The sequence below is a fragment of the Myotis lucifugus genome, unplaced genomic scaffold (genome assembly GCF_000147115.1).
Source record: "Myotis lucifugus unplaced genomic scaffold, Myoluc2.0 scaffold_296, whole genome shotgun sequence".
In the NCBI taxonomy this organism is placed as follows: domain Eukaryota; kingdom Metazoa; phylum Chordata; class Mammalia; order Chiroptera; family Vespertilionidae; genus Myotis; species Myotis lucifugus.
In genome coordinates, this window is record NW_005871344.1 from 1357490 (window position 1) to 1375454 (window position 17965).

General features: G+C 50.6%; 1 protein-coding gene and 1 pseudogene across 1 annotated transcript in view; one reads left to right on the forward strand and one right to left on the reverse strand.

Annotated features, from left to right (window-relative positions):
- MROH7 (maestro heat like repeat family member 7) overlaps positions 1–9792 on the reverse strand; it is a 37341-nt gene extending 27549 nt beyond the window's left edge. The window contains 2 exon segments of the mRNA XM_023763654.1: positions 423–628; positions 8568–9792. Coding sequence (XP_023619422.1) covers positions 423–628; positions 8568–9792 — 1431 coding nt within the window.
- A 6894-nt stretch (positions 9793–16686) lies between these two features.
- LOC111828198 lies at positions 16687–16786 on the forward strand (annotated as a pseudogene).
- Positions 16787–17965: the final 1179 nt, after the last annotated feature.

Genomic DNA, 17965 nt, shown 5'->3' on the forward strand with positions numbered 1-17965 from the left:
GGGACCAAAGCTAAATGCAATTTTGGAAACCCAGCCCATTCTGTGGATAACTGAGAAGTGATTATATTTTGCAAAATGACAAGGAAATTCCCTCCCCACCAGGAGGAATTGCTGGTATTAAATAATAACTGCTCCCGGGTGTATAATGCTTTCCAGGGAGCTAACCATTGGCTTGTGTCCTCCCAACAAGCAGTGACTCGGGTATTATCAGGATGCGAAGAGTGAGGCTCGGAGAAGGGGAATGACTTGCCTGAGCTCCCCGATAGCCAGAGGACAGCTAGAGGTGGAGCTGGGACCCAAGTCCAAGTTCCTGTCTCCTCATCTGTCCTCTCACCACCTCAGCCCCCATCTCATCAGCGGGTGGACTCAGGACCTCCGCTCCCTCCCCACCCAAAGGCACAGATCGGATGCGGCTCCCACACCATCATCTTCTTCATCATGGTCTTCTTCTCTCCGTCACCTTCCGGCACATCCTGGCTCTTCTGGAGGGTGATGACATTCTCGACCTCGGGGGGCAGCAGAGGGCAAAGCCGCAGGGTGAGCGCCACACCGGCTGTCCCTCCCCCGCAGCCGCCGCCCGCCACCTGCAGGCGTGCCCGCTCCTCCCCAGCTGCCACAAGGGGAACTTCTGGGGGGCAGGGTGAGACTTGAGAAGGTGACAGCAGGAGGGTGTGGATAGTCCTTGAAGAACAGCATTTGGGGGAGGACAGATATGAGCAACTGCTAAACTCTCCCCCTGACCAGGCAACTAAGGAAGAAGAGGTAACAGCTGCGAGACAGAAAGGGTCCCAATATCTCAAGCTGAAATCTCACCATGAGTAATACCTCTTTTTATAAAATGTGCTTTTATTTATTTCAAAGAGAGAGTGAGAGAGTGAGAGAAACATCTGTGAGAGAGAAACATTCATCAACTGCCTCCTGCATGCCCCCTACTGGAGCCTGGAACCCGGGTATGTGCCCTGACCAGAGACTCGTTGCATCCAATGCGACCTCCTGATGCATTAATCAGCAGTTCTCAACCTGTGGGTCGCGACCCCTTTGGCGGACGAACGACCCTTTCACAGGGGTCGCCTAAGACCATCCTGCATATCAGATATTTACATTACGATTCATAACAGTAGCAACATTACAGTTATGAAGTAGCAACGAAAATAATTTTATGGTTGGGTCACACCATGAGGAACTGTATTTAAAGGGCCAGAAGGTTGAGAACCACTGCTAGATGATGCTCAACCAACCGAGCCACACAGGGGCAGTAATACCTCTTAAGGGCCTCTGCTATCTACCTTCTTAAGGGCACATCTTAGTCAGATTAAGGTATTCTGCTACCTGAGAGAGGGAATACATTAACCAATGTCCAATTAATCTATTCATTCTCCTTATCTTAAAGCAGCAGAAGAAAGAAAACACAAAATAAAGTAACTTCGTATAATAAAGAAAGCAAAACAAAGTAATCAGACGGGCAGTGTGGTGGGTTAAAGATCCCACACGTTCTTTCCCACTCCTACCAACAGGACAGATGGCCCTTGAATCTGGGTTCATCTCACCACTAGTTTGGACCAATAGAATGCTATGGAGGTGATGCTGTGCATTCCTGGCCTAACCCTTAAAGGAACTGGCAACTCTTCCCCTCTGGAACCCAGCTGCCATGGAATGATGACACCATGTGGAGAGAGACGCTGGAATATGGGGTCATTTGGATGCTCCAACCCCCCTCCCCAGGTGATCTCAGTCTACACCACGCAAGGCAGAAGAACCACCTGCTGAGCCCAGTCAAATTTTAGAATCATGAGACATTGGGCCCTTTCCATCCTTACTTCCCCAGCTGCCAGAGTGAATTTTTAAACCACTAAGTTTTGGCTTGGTTTGTTATACAGAGGTTGGTGACTTCAAGTGTAAAGGTGATGGGAGAGAGATGGCTCGTTCAGACTGAACGGTCAGGGAAGGCCTCTCAGAGGAGATAATATCTGAGCCGAGTCCTGAATGACAAGAAAGAGATAGCCATGTGAAGAACTAGAAGGAGGGTCTACCTGTCTCCCCAAACTAGAATGTCACTTCACTATTGGATCTCTGGTGCCTGAAACAGTGCCTAGCACATAGTAGGAACTCGATTAAATGTGTTGAGTGGTTGCAGTAATAAACCCTTTCTGTGCAGGGACTGTGCTCAGGGCTGTGCATACATTATGTAACACTAGAGGCCCGGTGCACAGATTCGTGCACTGGTGGGGTCCCTTGGCCTGGCCTGTGGGGATCAGGCCGAAAGCAGCTCTCTGACATCCCCTGAGGGGTCCCAGATTGCCAGAGGGTGGTTCTCAGGTGATGCACCCCAGAATCGGGCTCCCTCCTCTCTGTGGCGTCACCCGAGAACCACAGCTGCCAAGTCACTGCAGCTTGGCAGCTCCTGCGTTGAGCGCTGCCCCCTGGTGGCAGCTACCAGTCGGACGGTCAGATGGTCGCTTAGGCTTTTAGATAGATAGATAAAGAGATAGATAGACCTCACTTCGGCTTTATTATGCCTCTCTTGTAGGTAGAAGAACCTTCCTGGCAGAAGTAACAAATGCAAAGGCCCTGAGGTAAGAATGGGTTTGGCATGTGTGGGAAACAGGAAAAGGTAGTGTGGCCAGAGCAAGGTGGACAACTAGAAGGGTACCGTGGGATAAGGATGGATGCTCCCCAAATGCAAGACCTCTTCTTAGTCCTATCACCACCTCCCCACCCCCACCCTCACCCTGCATTGCCTCAGAGACGGGAGCTGGCCTCGAAGCTGCCAGGGGGCAGGCCTCCCTCCTAGGAGTCCTGGCCTGGATGGATGCCCAACCTCCAGACTGTCCATCAACCAGTCTTGCCCACACTCTGTGTGTCATATTCATGTCCACCAGCCTGTCCAGTCTGGCCCACTAGCCCTCACCAAGTGCTGCAGACACTGGCTTTCTCTGGCCACCTGAGGCCTGCTTCAAGGCCAAGACCTGTGTCCGGCCTGTGTCCAGCCTTTCTGTCTCCTTTAGACACCCTCTCACAATTCATTCAGTTGCTTAGAAATCTTACTGAGCACCTATGGTGCGCCAGGCAGTGCCCTGGGTGCTGGGAAAACAGACGTGAATAAGACAGACAGAAATCGCCGATTCACAGGGGAAACGTTATAGTGAGAGAGACGAACAAGAAAGAAGATGAAGAAGTAAAGCACACTGCGTCAGATGGTGATGAGCACCATGGAGAAAAGAGGAGCCGGGGGAGAAACAGGGAGTGTTGGGGCGGGGGGGGGGGGGCATCCCAGGAAGTCCACTGCTGGCTGGGCAGGAAGCATACCAGAGTCATTTTGTTGCCATCCTCTCCATCCTCTCTCTCCCCTGGTGCGTTCACCAGGCATGAGGTCTCTTCACTGAAGGTTCCTGCATGTCACCATTTCAATAGAAGAGAAGAGGGGAGAAAAATACAGTCTACCTGGGGTGCCATAATCCCATCTCTCCTCCCCACTGGGCTTCTCCAACCCTAACTCCCCCAGCAGCCAGACTGACTCCCTTCCCTAAAACCCGTCGGTGGCACCTCATTTCACTGAGCATCCTTGTCAGGGCCCTGCAGGGCAGCCTCCCTCCCTGTTAGGGCCCTGCCCCCTCGCTCTCCCCTCACTCACCATGCTCTGGCCACACTGGCCACAGTCTTTCAGGCCCAGGGGTGGGGGGGTGGGAACCTTTGCGCAAGCATCTTCCTCTGCCTGGGGCAACCCACTGCCACGCCCCCTCGCCCAGGTCTCGCGCCGCCCGCCCTTCGCGTCTAAGCTTGCTTGTCACTTCTCCAAAAGGCTTCCTTTAACCTTCAGGCGAACAGGGGCCCCACTGTGACCCTCTTGTGCATCAGCGTACTCTCTCTTTTCAACCGTCATCACATTTCGTAATTAAACTCTTATCTGTTGTAGTAGATACCTGCTGTTTTGTCAGCCCCAGACTTCTTCCTCCTCCTTTTGGTGACAGAGTTCCTGCCTTCCCTGTGGGTTACCCATTCCATGAAGCTAGGTGAAGCGGAATTCTTCAAGCCCCACCCATCACCCCTCTTCACATAGGGGTGGGTCTGCAACCCAAGCGTGGCCAATAGAGTCCCGTGACCTCAGCCACAGGGGTTTGTCCAAGGATGGGGTCCTGGGTGAGCAGGGCAATGGAGCTCTTTATTTAAGAGAGTGTATCTCCTTCTGATGAGCCTGGAACTTCAGGGCCATCTTGGCTACCAGAGGCTGCTGGAAGATGGAGCCAATAGGGAAACACAGAGATACCCCAATAGCAGTGAAAACAGCTAGCACCAAGGGTACCATTCTCCACTAAAAGGGACAAGGCTCCTTGGAGAAATGGCTGACTCTAGGCATTGGGCAGAGAAAGTATAAGACCAGCCAGAAACCAAGGAAGAGACGTCTTGCTCCAGAAATAAGGAAGGGAGCTCACGGAACAACGGGGATCTGTCACCGGGACACAAAAGCTTGCTGGAAGGGAGTCCACTGGTCAAATTGGGGGAAGTTTGAATATCACAATAAGTCATGGCAGCAACAGATGACATAGTCCATTGAATAAATTAGGAATCCACGACTCTACATTGATGTAAATAAGTAAATGAGCACATTGAAAGTCTGATAGGGATATTTGCACCGTTTCAGAGTAGCTCCCCACATGATATTTCTGACAAAGGGGTAAACAGTGACTTTACAGAGGAGAACCTTGGCAGCCACCGTCTCACTCAAGTGATTGACATGACCATCATCAGTAATGGAACAAGTCAAAAGCACGCACCACCATTGCATAGCAGGCAATGCGAGAAAGCCAGCACCACTCCTGTGCTTTTCCTGCCAGGCGTGCATGGCGGGGGCGTGATCATGAGGAAACAGACAAACCCAAACTAAGGCACAACTTACAAAACAGCTGGCCCGTAATCTGCAACGTCAGGAGATCACCATCGCCCGGCTCCCCTTGACGACCTCGCAGGCCCCGCTGCCGTGGACAGCAAGGGCTTGCCTGACCTGAAGCAGCAAGTGGAAGGGGTTGCCCAGGATGCGACCACAGACCAGTGACCAAATCTAGCCAGGAAACCATCGACAAGACTGCTGACCAAGCCTCTGAGACTTTCTCAGGTTTGTTTGTGTGTTTTTTTGTGGGTTTTTTTGGGGGGAGGGGGGGTGAGGCTTCCTGAAGTGACAAAAGGGATCGATGGGTGACTCCCCTCCAAGCCCTGAGCTCGGGTCAGCTGGTGCCCCCCTGGCTGGATGCCTCATGTTCAAAAAAGAGAAAAGAACAAGAAGTCAAGGAAAGGCTAAGGACTGAGGAAACAGAACAGACGAGACAAAAAGGCACAATGAGTGATTTGGAGCTGATCTCCTTTTCCAGAAAAACATTCCTGAGACGGTCAGTGACATCAGAGTGGGGTCTGGGAATGAAATGGGAGCCGTGTATGAATACTGATTTCATGATTTTGATGGTTACCTTTTGTCCTCTTTTGTAAGAAATAAAAACTAAAATTCAGGGGTGATGGGCCATCATTCGGCAACTTATCCAATCATTCACAACACGTTTTATACGGTGCTTTCAACTTTTCTGCAAGTTTTTATTGTTTTAGATTTTTTAAAAAGAATGAAAGGAAAGAGGCATTTTTCAGAGACAAATGACCAAGTTCATCACCAGCAGAATCACTAAAGGAAAGTCTAAAGGACATACTTCAGGCAAAAGGAAATTAATGGCAGAGGGAAGGTCTGAGATGCAATAAGCAATGAAGGCAAATAAAGAGGCTCATATTGGGGTTAATATAAGAACATTAACTACATAAAATAATATTAGTTAATAAATAGGGTTAAGAAAGAATGAATATGCATCACCAGGATGGCATATAAATTGGAAGGAGGGATGAAACAGGGTTAAAGTGTTCCAATCACAAAGGACCACATCCTATACAGTAAAAGGGTAATATGCAAATTGACCCTAACAGCAGAACAACTGGGAATGTCTGGTCACTATGACACACACAGTGACCACCAGGGGCCAGACGCTCAATGCAGGATCTGCCCCCTGGTGGTCAGTGCGCTCCCACAGGGGGAGCTCTGCTCAGCCACAAGCCAGGCTGATGGCTGCCAGTACAGAGGTGGTGGTGGGAGCTCTCCCGCCTCCTCAGCAGCACTAAGGATGTCCGACTGCAGCTTAGGCCTGCTCCCTGCTGGCAAGCGGACATCCCCCAAGGGCTCCTGGGCTACCAGAGGGATGTCTGATTGCCAGCTTAGGCCCAATCCCCCGGGGAGCAGGCCTAAGCCAGCAGGTGGTCATCCCCCGAGGGGTCCCAGACTGCAAGAGGGCACAGGCCAGACTGAGGGACCCCCCCCCCCGAGTGCACAAATTTTTGTGCACTGGGCCTCTAGTATTTATATAAAATGCCAAGCAGGCAAATCTCTACAGACAGAGAGTAGAATAGTAGGTTCCCAGAGCTGGAGGGCATTGGTTGGTGGTGATACCTAAATTAGGTTTGGGGTTTCTTTGGGGGGTGATGAATATGTTCTAAAATTGATTATGGTGATGATTGCACAATTCTGTGTATATTTTAATAACATTAAATTGTACACTTAAAGTGAGTAAATTTTAAGGTATGTAAATTATATCTCAAGCTGGGGTTTTTTTAAAGTTCAACATGCAAAAACAAAATTTCTCTACATCATTAGCATCATCAGTACAAAATAAGAATTGTATTAGAAAATAAGATATGATTCATAATAGCAATAAAAACAATAAAATACCTAGGAATTAGCCTATTAAAAAGTGCAATAGGCCTTGGCCAGTGTGGTTCAGAGGTTAGAGCGTCGGCCCATGCACTGAAGGGTCTCAGGTTTGATTTCCGGTCAAGGGCACATACCTGGGTTGCAGGCTCCATCCCCACACTGGTAGGAGCGCATGTGGGAGATAACCAATTGATGTGTCTCACATCGATGTTTCTCTCTCTCTCTCTTTCCTTTGTCTCTCTCCCTCTCCCTCCTTTCCACTCTCTCTAAAAAAGCAATGGGAAAAATATCCTCGAGTGAGGATTAACAACACAAAACAAAACAGCAATAGATTTTGATAGAGAGTTTTTATTAATTCTAGTAAAGGATATCCTATATAATAAAAGGCTAAGATGCAAAATGACTGAACTGTGGAATGACCGGTTGCTATGATGTGCACTGACCACCAGGGGGAAGACACTCAATGCAGGAGCTGCCCCCTGATGGTCAGTGCACTCCCACATCAGGAGCGCCACTCAGCCAGAAGCTGGGCTCATAGCTGGCAAGCATAGCAGCAGTGGCGGGAGCCTCTCCCGCCTCCACAGCAGCATTAAAGATGTCTGATTGCCAGCTTAGGCCCGCTCCCCTAAGCCATCAGTCAGACATCCCCCAAGGGCTCCTAGACTGCGAGAGGGCGCAGGCCAGGCTGAGGGACACCCCCTCCCCCAGTGCACAAATTTTGTGCACCGGGCCTCTAGTTATCCTATATAAAGGAAAACTTTGATAGATAAATTAATAGCATTCCAAAAAAAATGATAGAAAAATTTTTTGAGGATCTAGACCTAGACAAAAATATTCTAAAATGTATATGGAAGAATGAGGGCTTACTAACAGACTCCAGGGCATGGTTTGGATGCTGTTGTCCTCAGAATAGTTTTAAGAACTTTTAAGAGGGATTCTTACCCTACCAGATATGAATACATATTTACAAAGCAATGGTAAATTTTTTTCATTGCAATATGGCATTGGTCCATGAACAAACAAAACTATTTGGGGGTATAAATAAATGAAAGGAAATCTTTACAACATCAAAAACTGCCAGGAGATTAATTTACAGAACACTGGCATGTCAGAGTGAGTGCAGGTTCCAGGTAGAACCCCAAGGCTTTGCTCAGGGAGGAACCTCAAAACTCAATAGAGATGAGCTAAGCCTGCCTACTCCACGGGTCAAATGTTGACCTGAACAAAGAAAAGGAAGAAAAAAAAAATGTTGACCCGAACAGCCAGGTCTGAAATTTATCAAGAAAGAAAGACGCATACATTTGGAAAGGAAGATAAAGTTAGTCGACTTGTAATTTGGACATAAAAGTATTATCCTATGGAGATTATTAAAGTTAAGGGAACTGAAGTTGCCAAAACCGGTTTGGCTCAGTGGATAGAGTGTCGGCCTGCGGACTGAAAGGTCCCAGGTTCGATTTCGGTCAAGGGCATGTACCTGGGTTGTGGACACATCCCCCAGTCGGGAGATGTGCAGGAGGCAGCTGATCGATGTTTCTCTCTCATCGATGTTTCTACTCTCTATCCCTCTCCCTTCCTCTCTGTAAGAAATCAATAAAATATATTTTTTAAAAAAAAGGGAACTGAAGTTCAGAGAGATTGAGTAGCTTGTCTCCAAGTCGCCCAACAAGCAGAAGCTGAGCACTGGGGTCTCTTGGGCATAATGAATATGTTGCATGTTATCCACTGAATGCCGTTCCCTTCCTCTCCCTCTCCCCCCTCCCGCCCCACAAGTCTGAATACAGGTCTCCCGGGACAGTGCCCTCTCTCGGGCTGTCGCCCTGGCCATACTCACGCTCAGGGACGCTGTGGAAGGCGGCGGTGCCCTTGTCCGCGGTGTTGCAGGTGGGGAACACCAGCGGGAACCGGCTCATCTCGGAATTGGCCATCTCGCTCCAGCTCTGACTTTCCTCCAGGGGCACGGTGTGGATGGTGTTGTCCTCAGAATCATCCTGCTGGCTGCTCAGGGTCAGGGTGGATGTGTCGCTAAAGATGAGGCTAGAGCTCAGGCTCAGGGTCTCCTTGGAGCCCATTATCAAGGTCATGCACGAGGTTGGAGAAGGGACCGAGTTGGGTCTACGGGTGCTGGAGCGCAGGCTGATATCATCCTGGAAGCCAGGAATCACGGTCAAGCAGGAGGCCTGAGTGACGGTCACGTTCACATCAGACCTGGAATTGCTATTTAAAGCCACATTGATGTTTCCCTTGGAACTCGTCTTCCAGGCTGCACCAAAGGATCCTTTTGAAACAGACCCAGAGATGTCCTGGGAAACCAACTTGATGGTCTCGTTGGTGCTTGGGCTTAGGGTCCCACAGGGACCTGGAGCCCCTTTCAGGTCCAGCTTGGAGATGGTTCTTGAGCCCACACTGAGCAGGTGATTGGAGGGGGAATCCATCGAGCCTGAGGCTGGGATAAGGAGCGCTTTGGAGCATGGCCTGGAGAGGCAGGGGCCCAGAACGAGGGCTTCTCTTGAAAAGGTCCTTAAAAATGGGTTGGATTCAGACCTGGAAGGGTTGGAGTTGTTCTGACCCAACTCAAAAGCCTTGCTTGAGTGGGGATTGAAGGCCTCCTCAGAATTCAGCCCAGAGGGGTTGTCCGAGCTCGGACCCTGGGCCTCGGCAGAGTCAGGGCTCGGAACGAGCGGTGAGGCTGGATGTAGGGCCTCCTGTGAGTTAGGCCTCGAGATGTGATTCAGCTCCAGGCCCAGGGCCTCGCCGGAGGGGGGAGGGGTGGTCTGGAGGGCGGCTGGAGCCACGGCCCCGCTCTCATCAGGACTGGGGGTGCTATCAGACACGAGGCCAGGGGCCTCCTCGGAGACAGGACTCAGAATTGGATGAAGGTCTGGGACAAGAGCCAAGCCAGGACTCGGGGGGACATTCAGGGCAGGAACAAGGTCTGTGCCTGGGTTTGGCCCAGAGATGGTGCCCGAGCCTAAACCTGGGGCCCCAGTGGAGCTGAAACTGGGTGTCTTCTTTGGGTCTTCACAGAGGACCAGACTAGCCCTCTGACTCAGAGCCATGCCCGTCTAGAGGTCTGTCGCTGCCACTGCCCCCTTCTCTCCGACAGCTGACTGTTGAGCTCCCCGCAGTGTTCCTGAGAGAGAGAAGGCAAATTCAGCCAAGCCTCACCTGTTACAATCTTTCCAAGGACCCCTGCTCTCTTTAAAATGAGGCCCCTGTGTCACTTCCAAGGTTCTCCATGACCACGCCCAGCCCACCTTTCCAGCCCCAACCTCCATGACAAAATATTCAGTGCACTTTATTCCAATGACTCAATTAGTGGTCTCACCCCTGCCAGACCTGAACTCCACAGGGGCACGCACCATGCATATCTTAGTCCCTGGGGCATCCCCAGCACCTAGCACTGTGCCAAGTGCACGGTAGGAAGTCCACAAATACAGACAGATGAGGAACCTCTCCCGCCTGAGGGAGAAAAAGGGGAGGAGGAGCGCCTTATTGGTCACACTGCTCCCAGCCAACCCCCAACTTGCTAAAACTACTCTGCAAATGGCTATGGCCCAAGGTTCCCACAGCAGCCTTGGCAGAGCTGCCTGCTCCCCCTAAAAGTTTGCCTGTTCCGAGTGGGGCAGGCTACATAGAAGAGACCCTGAGATCATCGTCAAAAGCACAGCCTTGCCTCATCCTAGCAGTCTGACTGCAGGGCCAACTCCCTAATTCCCCCCCACCCCACTCCACCCCCTCCCCTAGACACAGCTCACCTGCATGCATGGTGTTCTTAGGCAGGAGTGGGCCCCTGGGAGGAGACACAGAAGGAGATCAAGTCAGGTGAAGAGTGGCTTTTTCTTTTTTTCTTTCTTTTTTTTAAAATATATTTTATTGATTTTTTACAGAGAGGAAGGGAGAGAGTTAGAAACATCGATGAGAGAGAAACATCGATCAGCTGCCTTCTGCACACCTCCCACTGGGGATGTGCCCGCAACCCAGGTACATGCCCTTGACCGGAATCGAACCTGGGACCTTTCAGTCCGCAGGCCGACGCTCTATCCACTGAGCCAAACCGGTTTTGGCAAGAGTGGCTTTTTCAATACTTACTGAGCAAAGCCTACAAGGCAGGCACACACACACACACACACACACACACACACACAGAGTCCCAGAAGTTAGACATTGTTGCTGCACTATACACTTGAAGTGGCGGCCAAGGGGAGGAAGGTCACCCACCCCAATGACCCTCAGGGCAGCCAAGACCATCTGTTTATGCCGCCCGTCTGCCTACCCCCATCGCTTCCCGTGGTCTTCAGGACAGCACCCTCAATCCTTAGCAAAAGGCCATTCTGTGTCTGCCCCAACTCCCTGTTCACCCTTCTTGCCCATCCACACTCCCTTCCACACTCAGCTCCTTTAGTTTTTCCAAGGAGTCCAGCTCCTGGGTTAAGTCTGGGCCTTCTGGCATTGGGCACCCCTTTCTCCAGCCTCCTTCCCTGGATAGCACCCACAGCTTCACCACCTCAGGTTTCAGCTCAAATGTTAAAAGCCTTCCAGGTCCCCCAGACACGTGAGGTCCACTTGTGAGTCCCCAAGGCCTCAGGTCCACTCCCCCTCTCGGCACACAGCATCTGGTTCTCCCACTGGACAATACGATCCCTCAGAGTCTGGCACACAGTAAATGTTCAACAAATAAGCTTGTTGTTCCATCCTTTTATCTCTTCTTCATTCGCCCAGCCATTCTTCCACTAGCTGATTTGATCACTTATTCATTCATTATTAATTCATGCACTCACTCACTAAATCATTTGTTCCACAAACTTTGCTGTGCATCTTTATAACTTGACTTTGGAAAGACCGTAGATTTGGAGTCATGCTGTCCCGGGTTCAAATCCCACCTCATCCTCTTACTAATATTTGTGAACTTGGGTAATAAGGGACTTTCCCCCTCTGACCCCCTCTTCCCTGTCTCTAAGATGGGAGCATAAAGCCTGCTGCCTGAGGTCGTTCACACAGCCACCGAAGGCCTTCTATAAATGGTTACTATGTGTTCTATGCCTCCCGCCAGGCACTGGGCAGAGAGGAGGAAGGCCGGTTGTGCGGTGGGGAAAGTGAGGCGGAGCACAGGGGGAGCTGCCTTCATTCCCAGCAAGCAGTTCGTGCACAGCCTTGCGTCCTGCCTCAGGAGCAGGAAAGGCTCACTCACCATCGGCACCAGAAGCACTTTTACCCTGAAGCTAATTCAGTTTAAAATGCCAGGGCTTCTTGCTTGCGGCCCCTTTACAAAAGGACTGCCCTTAATTTTGCATTCACAATGTTGTCTTCTTTAACTTAAAGGGGAGCCTCAACATTATAAAAAAAAACTTTAGGCTCCACAAAGCCCTGGGTCTTCCCTTGATCTCCCCTTCCACCTGTGTACACACACACACACACACACACACACACACACACACACCATGGTTATCAAAGAGAGGATTTTCAACCTAGAAAACATAGGAGCCAGAGCCAGCCCGGAGAGTGAATAAGGTGTGGAAAGCCTAGCTGGTGTGGGCTGTGGGAGAGAGTGACCTGTACCCTCTGACACAGCAGATGCACAAGACCAGGTCACTGGGCGGAAACCACAGGTCTCAGCCCTGGCTGCCTCTCCCTCTTCCATGAGAAAAGAGCAGATCTCTCCCCACACACACACTTTCTCCTATTCCTTCAACCCCCTCCATCCTGCAGGGACCTCAGAGCAGCCTGACCATTACTGAGGCAGCCCACATTTGCCCTCCATTAAAGGGCCATGTGTGCCCGGTCAGGTGTGGCTCAGTTGGTTGGAATGTCGTCCTGTGTACCAGAAGGTGGCAGGTTCAGGGAGGCAACCATAATCTCTCTCTCTCTCTCAATCAATCAATTAAATCTAAATCAATTAAATCAATCTAAATCAATTAAAAAGGCCCAACCAGTGTGGTTCAGTTGGTTGAGCATGGTCCCCTGCACCAAAAGGTTACTAGTTCGATTCCTGGTCAGGGCACATGCCAGGGTTTCCAGTTCAATCCCCAGTAGGGGGCGTGTGGGAGGAAGCCGATTGATGATGTTTCTCTCTCATCGATGTTTCGATCTCTCTCATCCTCTCCCTTTCTCTCTCTAAAAACAAAATTAAAAAATTTTTTAAGATTTTTTTTAAAGGCCATTGTGCACTCATTAAAAAGAGTGATGGTTCTTGAGGGACTTGAGTGGGTCCCAGGGGAGCGAAAGGAACTCACTACTGTCTTGACAGCCACATGCTACGTTTTGGCCTTTGCTCCAAAGCCAGGGCCGCAAACGGGGAGGGCAGAGGATGGCCATAAAACAGCCAGTCCTGCCCATGATTGGAGAATCATTGGCTGATTCCTATCCTGTCTTCCCCACCTCAGGGAGCCCTCTAGTCCAGCCCTTGCTGGTCCCTAGGAGGAGGCGCTCTCAGTGGGTCTTCCAGTTCCTCGCTGAGAACACGATTATGAGGGGGATGGGCCCAGAATGCTGGCACTCGTGTGAGTATGTGTACACACACGCATGCCAGTGCACACGTACATCTGGCATGAGGACACCTCAGATCTAGACAATCCAAACCAGAACGTGCCATCTTTTCCCCAAATTGGATCCTTCTATTCTCTTCCACTGAAAGAAACTGGCACTACTATCCAAGCCAGAAACAGTATCATCCTTGACAGCTCTCTCCCTCACTTGCTGCATTTGATTTAGCCGAGTTCTGCTCATTCTGGCTCCAGAAAAGTTCCTAAATATCTTCCCTTGTAAAAAAACAGATGGATAGATAGATGATAGACAGATGATAGATGATAGATAGATAGATAGATAGATAGATAGATAGATAGATAGATAGGTAGATAGATAGATCTAATCTTCCCATGTCTCTCTCACTACTGCCAGACCCCAGTGAAGCCCCCATTGCCTCGGAGCTGGTTTTGGAATTGCCCTCTCCTCTCTCGACAATGGTCCCAAATTGAGCCACAAAGATCTTCCTTTAAAATTTCTTTCAACACAAATCGGTAGTTACAAAATAGTCCCGGGATGTAAAGTAAAGCATAAGGAATATGGTTAATAATATTGCGATAACTCTGTATGGTGCTTCCAGGTCATCTGCCTTCTCTTTCCCCTGGTCGATGATACTCCCTTCCTGGTCTTCTCACTCTCTTCTCCTTCCCCTGCCCCCAATTCCCACCCACCACTCTCTGAGAACTTGAAAGTCTAAACTTTCTCCATGAGCCTTGAGCTGCTGATGGGAAGTTGAATGTGTTACCTCCACCGGGGGCATCCACATGGTAACAGAAAATTGAGCTGTAAGCCAAAGGTATGAAGTTCTAACTGTGGAATTACAGCCAGAGGGGAGAGAGGTCTACCCAGGGGGTGGGGTCGAGGTGGTAACCTGTGGACTTGAAGGCCCCCACCCCGGGGACTCTCCCAGAGCCACCTCTCAGCTTACCTAGGCTCCCCGAGCCCAGGCCGGTGTCACCGTCTTTGTGAGGTCACCAGGACTCAGGAGTTCCCAGCCAATGGGGCCCTGGCACTGAAGGGAGAAGCAGCCAGGTGTTCTGAGACAGGCTGGTGAGCCAGGCGAGTGGAACAGGGAAACACATAGTTAAAGGGCCGAGCGTTTACAGCCATCTAGTAAATCACAAAATCCTATCTTTCCTAACCAAGGACACTTAAGAGTAAATGGTTTACACATCTCCTCCCAACCAGAGGATAAATAGCTTAAATTACTCAGGGAGATAGATAGCAGATATCCAATTAGTGCCATTTGTGCCAGCCACACCCAAGGACAATGAAGTTAAGGGAATAAATCTCATTTTGCCCCATCAGCATAAAGCTGATGAATATTCTATTGAGGTCAGCCCCTAAGATCTCCTTTAATATATATGTACTAGTGGCCTGGTGCACGGATTCGTGCACATTGAAAGACAATTAATTAGAAGGTGGCCTGTCTGCCTCGCCCAGACCCGCCCCACAGCCAACCTCTGGCCACACCTAGGGTGGCACCATCGCTTGAAGGGCTTCTGCGGAGTAAGCAGGGTCCCTCTGGCAGGTGGGATGCCTCGGCCTGGCCTGTGGGGATCGGGCCGAAACCGGCTGTCCAACATCCCCCAAGGGGTCCCGGAGTGTGAGAGGGCACTCTGCAAAGTTGCTGTCATACAGGGTGGAATGCAAACGCAAGTGTGCAGTAAACCAGATTCGGGGCTGACAGTGCTCCAGCAACAACGTAACCCATGGCCAAAGATGGAATCGTGCATCCCTTCCAGGAATCAGGCTTCCTCCTCTCTGGTTTTGGGGTGTATCACCTGAGAACCACTGCTGCCAAGTCACTGCAGCTCAGCAGCTCTTGCATTGAGCATCTGCCCCCTGGTGGTCAGTGTGCATCATAGCAACTGGTAAGATGGTCGGACACTTAGCATATTAGCCTTTTATATATATAGACTTGAGGCTTGGTGCACAGATTCTTGCACCAGTGGGGTCCGTTGGCCTGGTCTGTGCCCTCTCACAATCCGGGACCCCCAGGGGATTCAGACTGCTAGTTTCAGCCCGATCCCCACAGGCCAGGCCAAGGAACCCTAGTATGCATATAAAATCTTTGGTTAATCTCTTCCCGCCCTCTCCCCTCCTCCCTTCCCTCTGAGATTCATCAGTCTGTTCCATGTTTCCATGCCTGTGGTTTCTGCTCCTGCATTGAGCATCTGCCCCCTGGTGGTCAGTGTGCATCATTGCTACCAGATGGTCAGCCGGTTGGCCGGTCGCTTAGGCTTTTATATATATACTCTAGGGGCCCAATGCACAAATTCGTGTACCTTGAAAGGAACTGTGGGCCGCGAGGCTGCAGTAGGCACAAGGGCAGGTCTCAGCCCATCCTCCATGCCCCCGCCCGGCCCCTCCTGCCGCAGCCCTAGTCCTATCTGCTGGCAGCCCTGTTCCCACCACCACCACCACCGCTCCCACGCACTGACAGCACCGGCCCCACTCACACCCACCAGAGCAATTGGGGCCAGCGCCAGCAGCAGGTGCAAGTGGGGCCAGCATCATCAGTGGGTGTAAGCAGCGGCTGCTGCCTCAATTGCCCCTCAAGAGCAGGGGGAGGTGGAGAAGCCCTCAGGGGCAATCAGGGTCAGCAGCCACTGCTCATACCTGCTGATGGTGCCGAGTGATCGGGACCAGTGCTGGGCACCAGCAGCAGGTGCGAGAAGGTATGATGAGAGAGACACATCAATTGGTTGCCTCCTGCAGGCACCCTGACTGGGGCCTGGGGTTTGAGCCTGTAACCGATGGACCTTGGTTCTTGAGTTCAGCAAAGAAAGATTCAGAGCCAAGAGCTCAAATACAGAGGTAGAAGGGAGCCACAGAAGAAATGGACTCAGGAAACAAGTTACAGTGTTGGCAGTGGGTGTGAGTGGCAGCTCCAGCGCTGGCAGTGGGTGCGAGCAGGGCCAGCACCACAGCAGGTGCGAGCATCGGGTGGAACTGTAGAGCACAGGAGCAAAGAATTTTCAGTAACCACCAGAGGCTCACCCCAATGACAGGACCAGTGCCGTGCCTTGGTCTGGCGCCCCCGCTCACTTGCTCCACCATCCCACCGCGGCCAATGTCCACCATGTTCCGCACACACCCCCTGGTGGTCGGCGCACATCATAGCGACCGGTTGTTTGGTTTTTCCGGTTGTTCCGCCGTTCAGTCTATTTGCACATTAGCCTTTTATTATATAGGATATAATAGATTTCAGAGAGGGAAGGAGAGGAAGAGAGAGATAGAAACATCAATGATGAGAATCATTGATTGGCTGCCTCCTGCATGCCCCCTACTGGGGATCAAGCCCACAACCCGGGCACGTGCCCTTGACCAGAATCAAACCTGGGACCCTTCAGTCCATAGGCCTACTCTCTATCCACTGAGCCAAACCAGCTAGAGCAACTCCCAGCTTTAAAACCCTCAAGAAGCTCTCGCTTCAGCAGCACATACACTAAAATTGGAACAATACGGAGGTTAGCATGGCCCCTGCACAAGGGTGACACACAAATTCGTAAAGTTTTCAATACTTAAAAAAAACAAAAAACTCAAGCGGCCAGACCCAGCACGCTCTCCCCCCAGGACACACCTGCACCTTTCTGGTCCCCCTCTTCTTACCCTCAGGCACGTTACTGTTTTCTTTCCCTCTACTAAGCTTCAAGGGTCCTTCTTTTGCTTCTGTAACTTGTTTCCTGAGTCCATTTCTTCTGTGGCTCCCTTCTACCTCTGTATTTGAGCTCTTGGCTCTGAATCTTTCTTTGCTGAACTCAAGAACCAAGGTCCATCGGTTACAGGCTCAAACCCCAGGCCCCAGTCAGGGTGCCTGCAGGAGGCAACCAATTGATGTGTCTCTCTCATCATTGATGTTTCTATCTCTCTCTCTCTCTCTCCCTCTCCCTTCCTCTCTGAAGTCAATACAAATATATTTTTTTTAAAAGAACTGAGACCCTAGCCAGTTTTGCTCAGTGGCTAGAGCGTCGGCCTGCAGACTGAAGGGTCCTGGGTTCAATTCCGGTCAAGGGCACATCCCTGGGTTGTGGGCTCGATCCCCAGGAGGGGGCATTCAGGAGACAGCTAATCAATGATTCTCTCTCATCATTGATGTTTCTCTCTCCCCTTCCTCTCTGAAATCAATATATATATACACACTAGAGGCCTGGTGCATGAAATTCATGCACAGGTAGGGTCCCTAGACCTGGCTCGTGATCAGTGCCAATCTGTGGGGTGACCGGTGGGGCAATCAGGGGGGGGCCTCTGCTGGCACCCACCTTGGCCAGACTGGCACCACCTGCCACCGCTGCTGGTCGCCTCCCTCTGTGGGGCGACTGGCTAGGCGATTGGGGCGGGGGCCCACCTTGGCTGGCCTGGGGTCTGCAGGCTGGGGGAAGCTCCTGCATTGAGCATCTGCCCCCTGGTGGTAGTGTGCATCATAGCAAGTGCTTGTTCTGCCGGTTGTTCTGCTATTTGGTCGATTTGCATATTAGGCTTTTATTATATAGGAGATATATAGATATAGATATAGATATAGATATAGATATAGATATAGATATAGATATAGATATAGATATAGATATAGATATAGATATAGATCTCCTATCTAATAAAAGAGAAACATGGTAATTTTTTTAAATATATTTTATTAATTTTTTTACAGAGAGGAAGGGAGAGGGAGAGGGATAGAGAGTTAGAAACATCGATGAGAGAGAGAGAAAC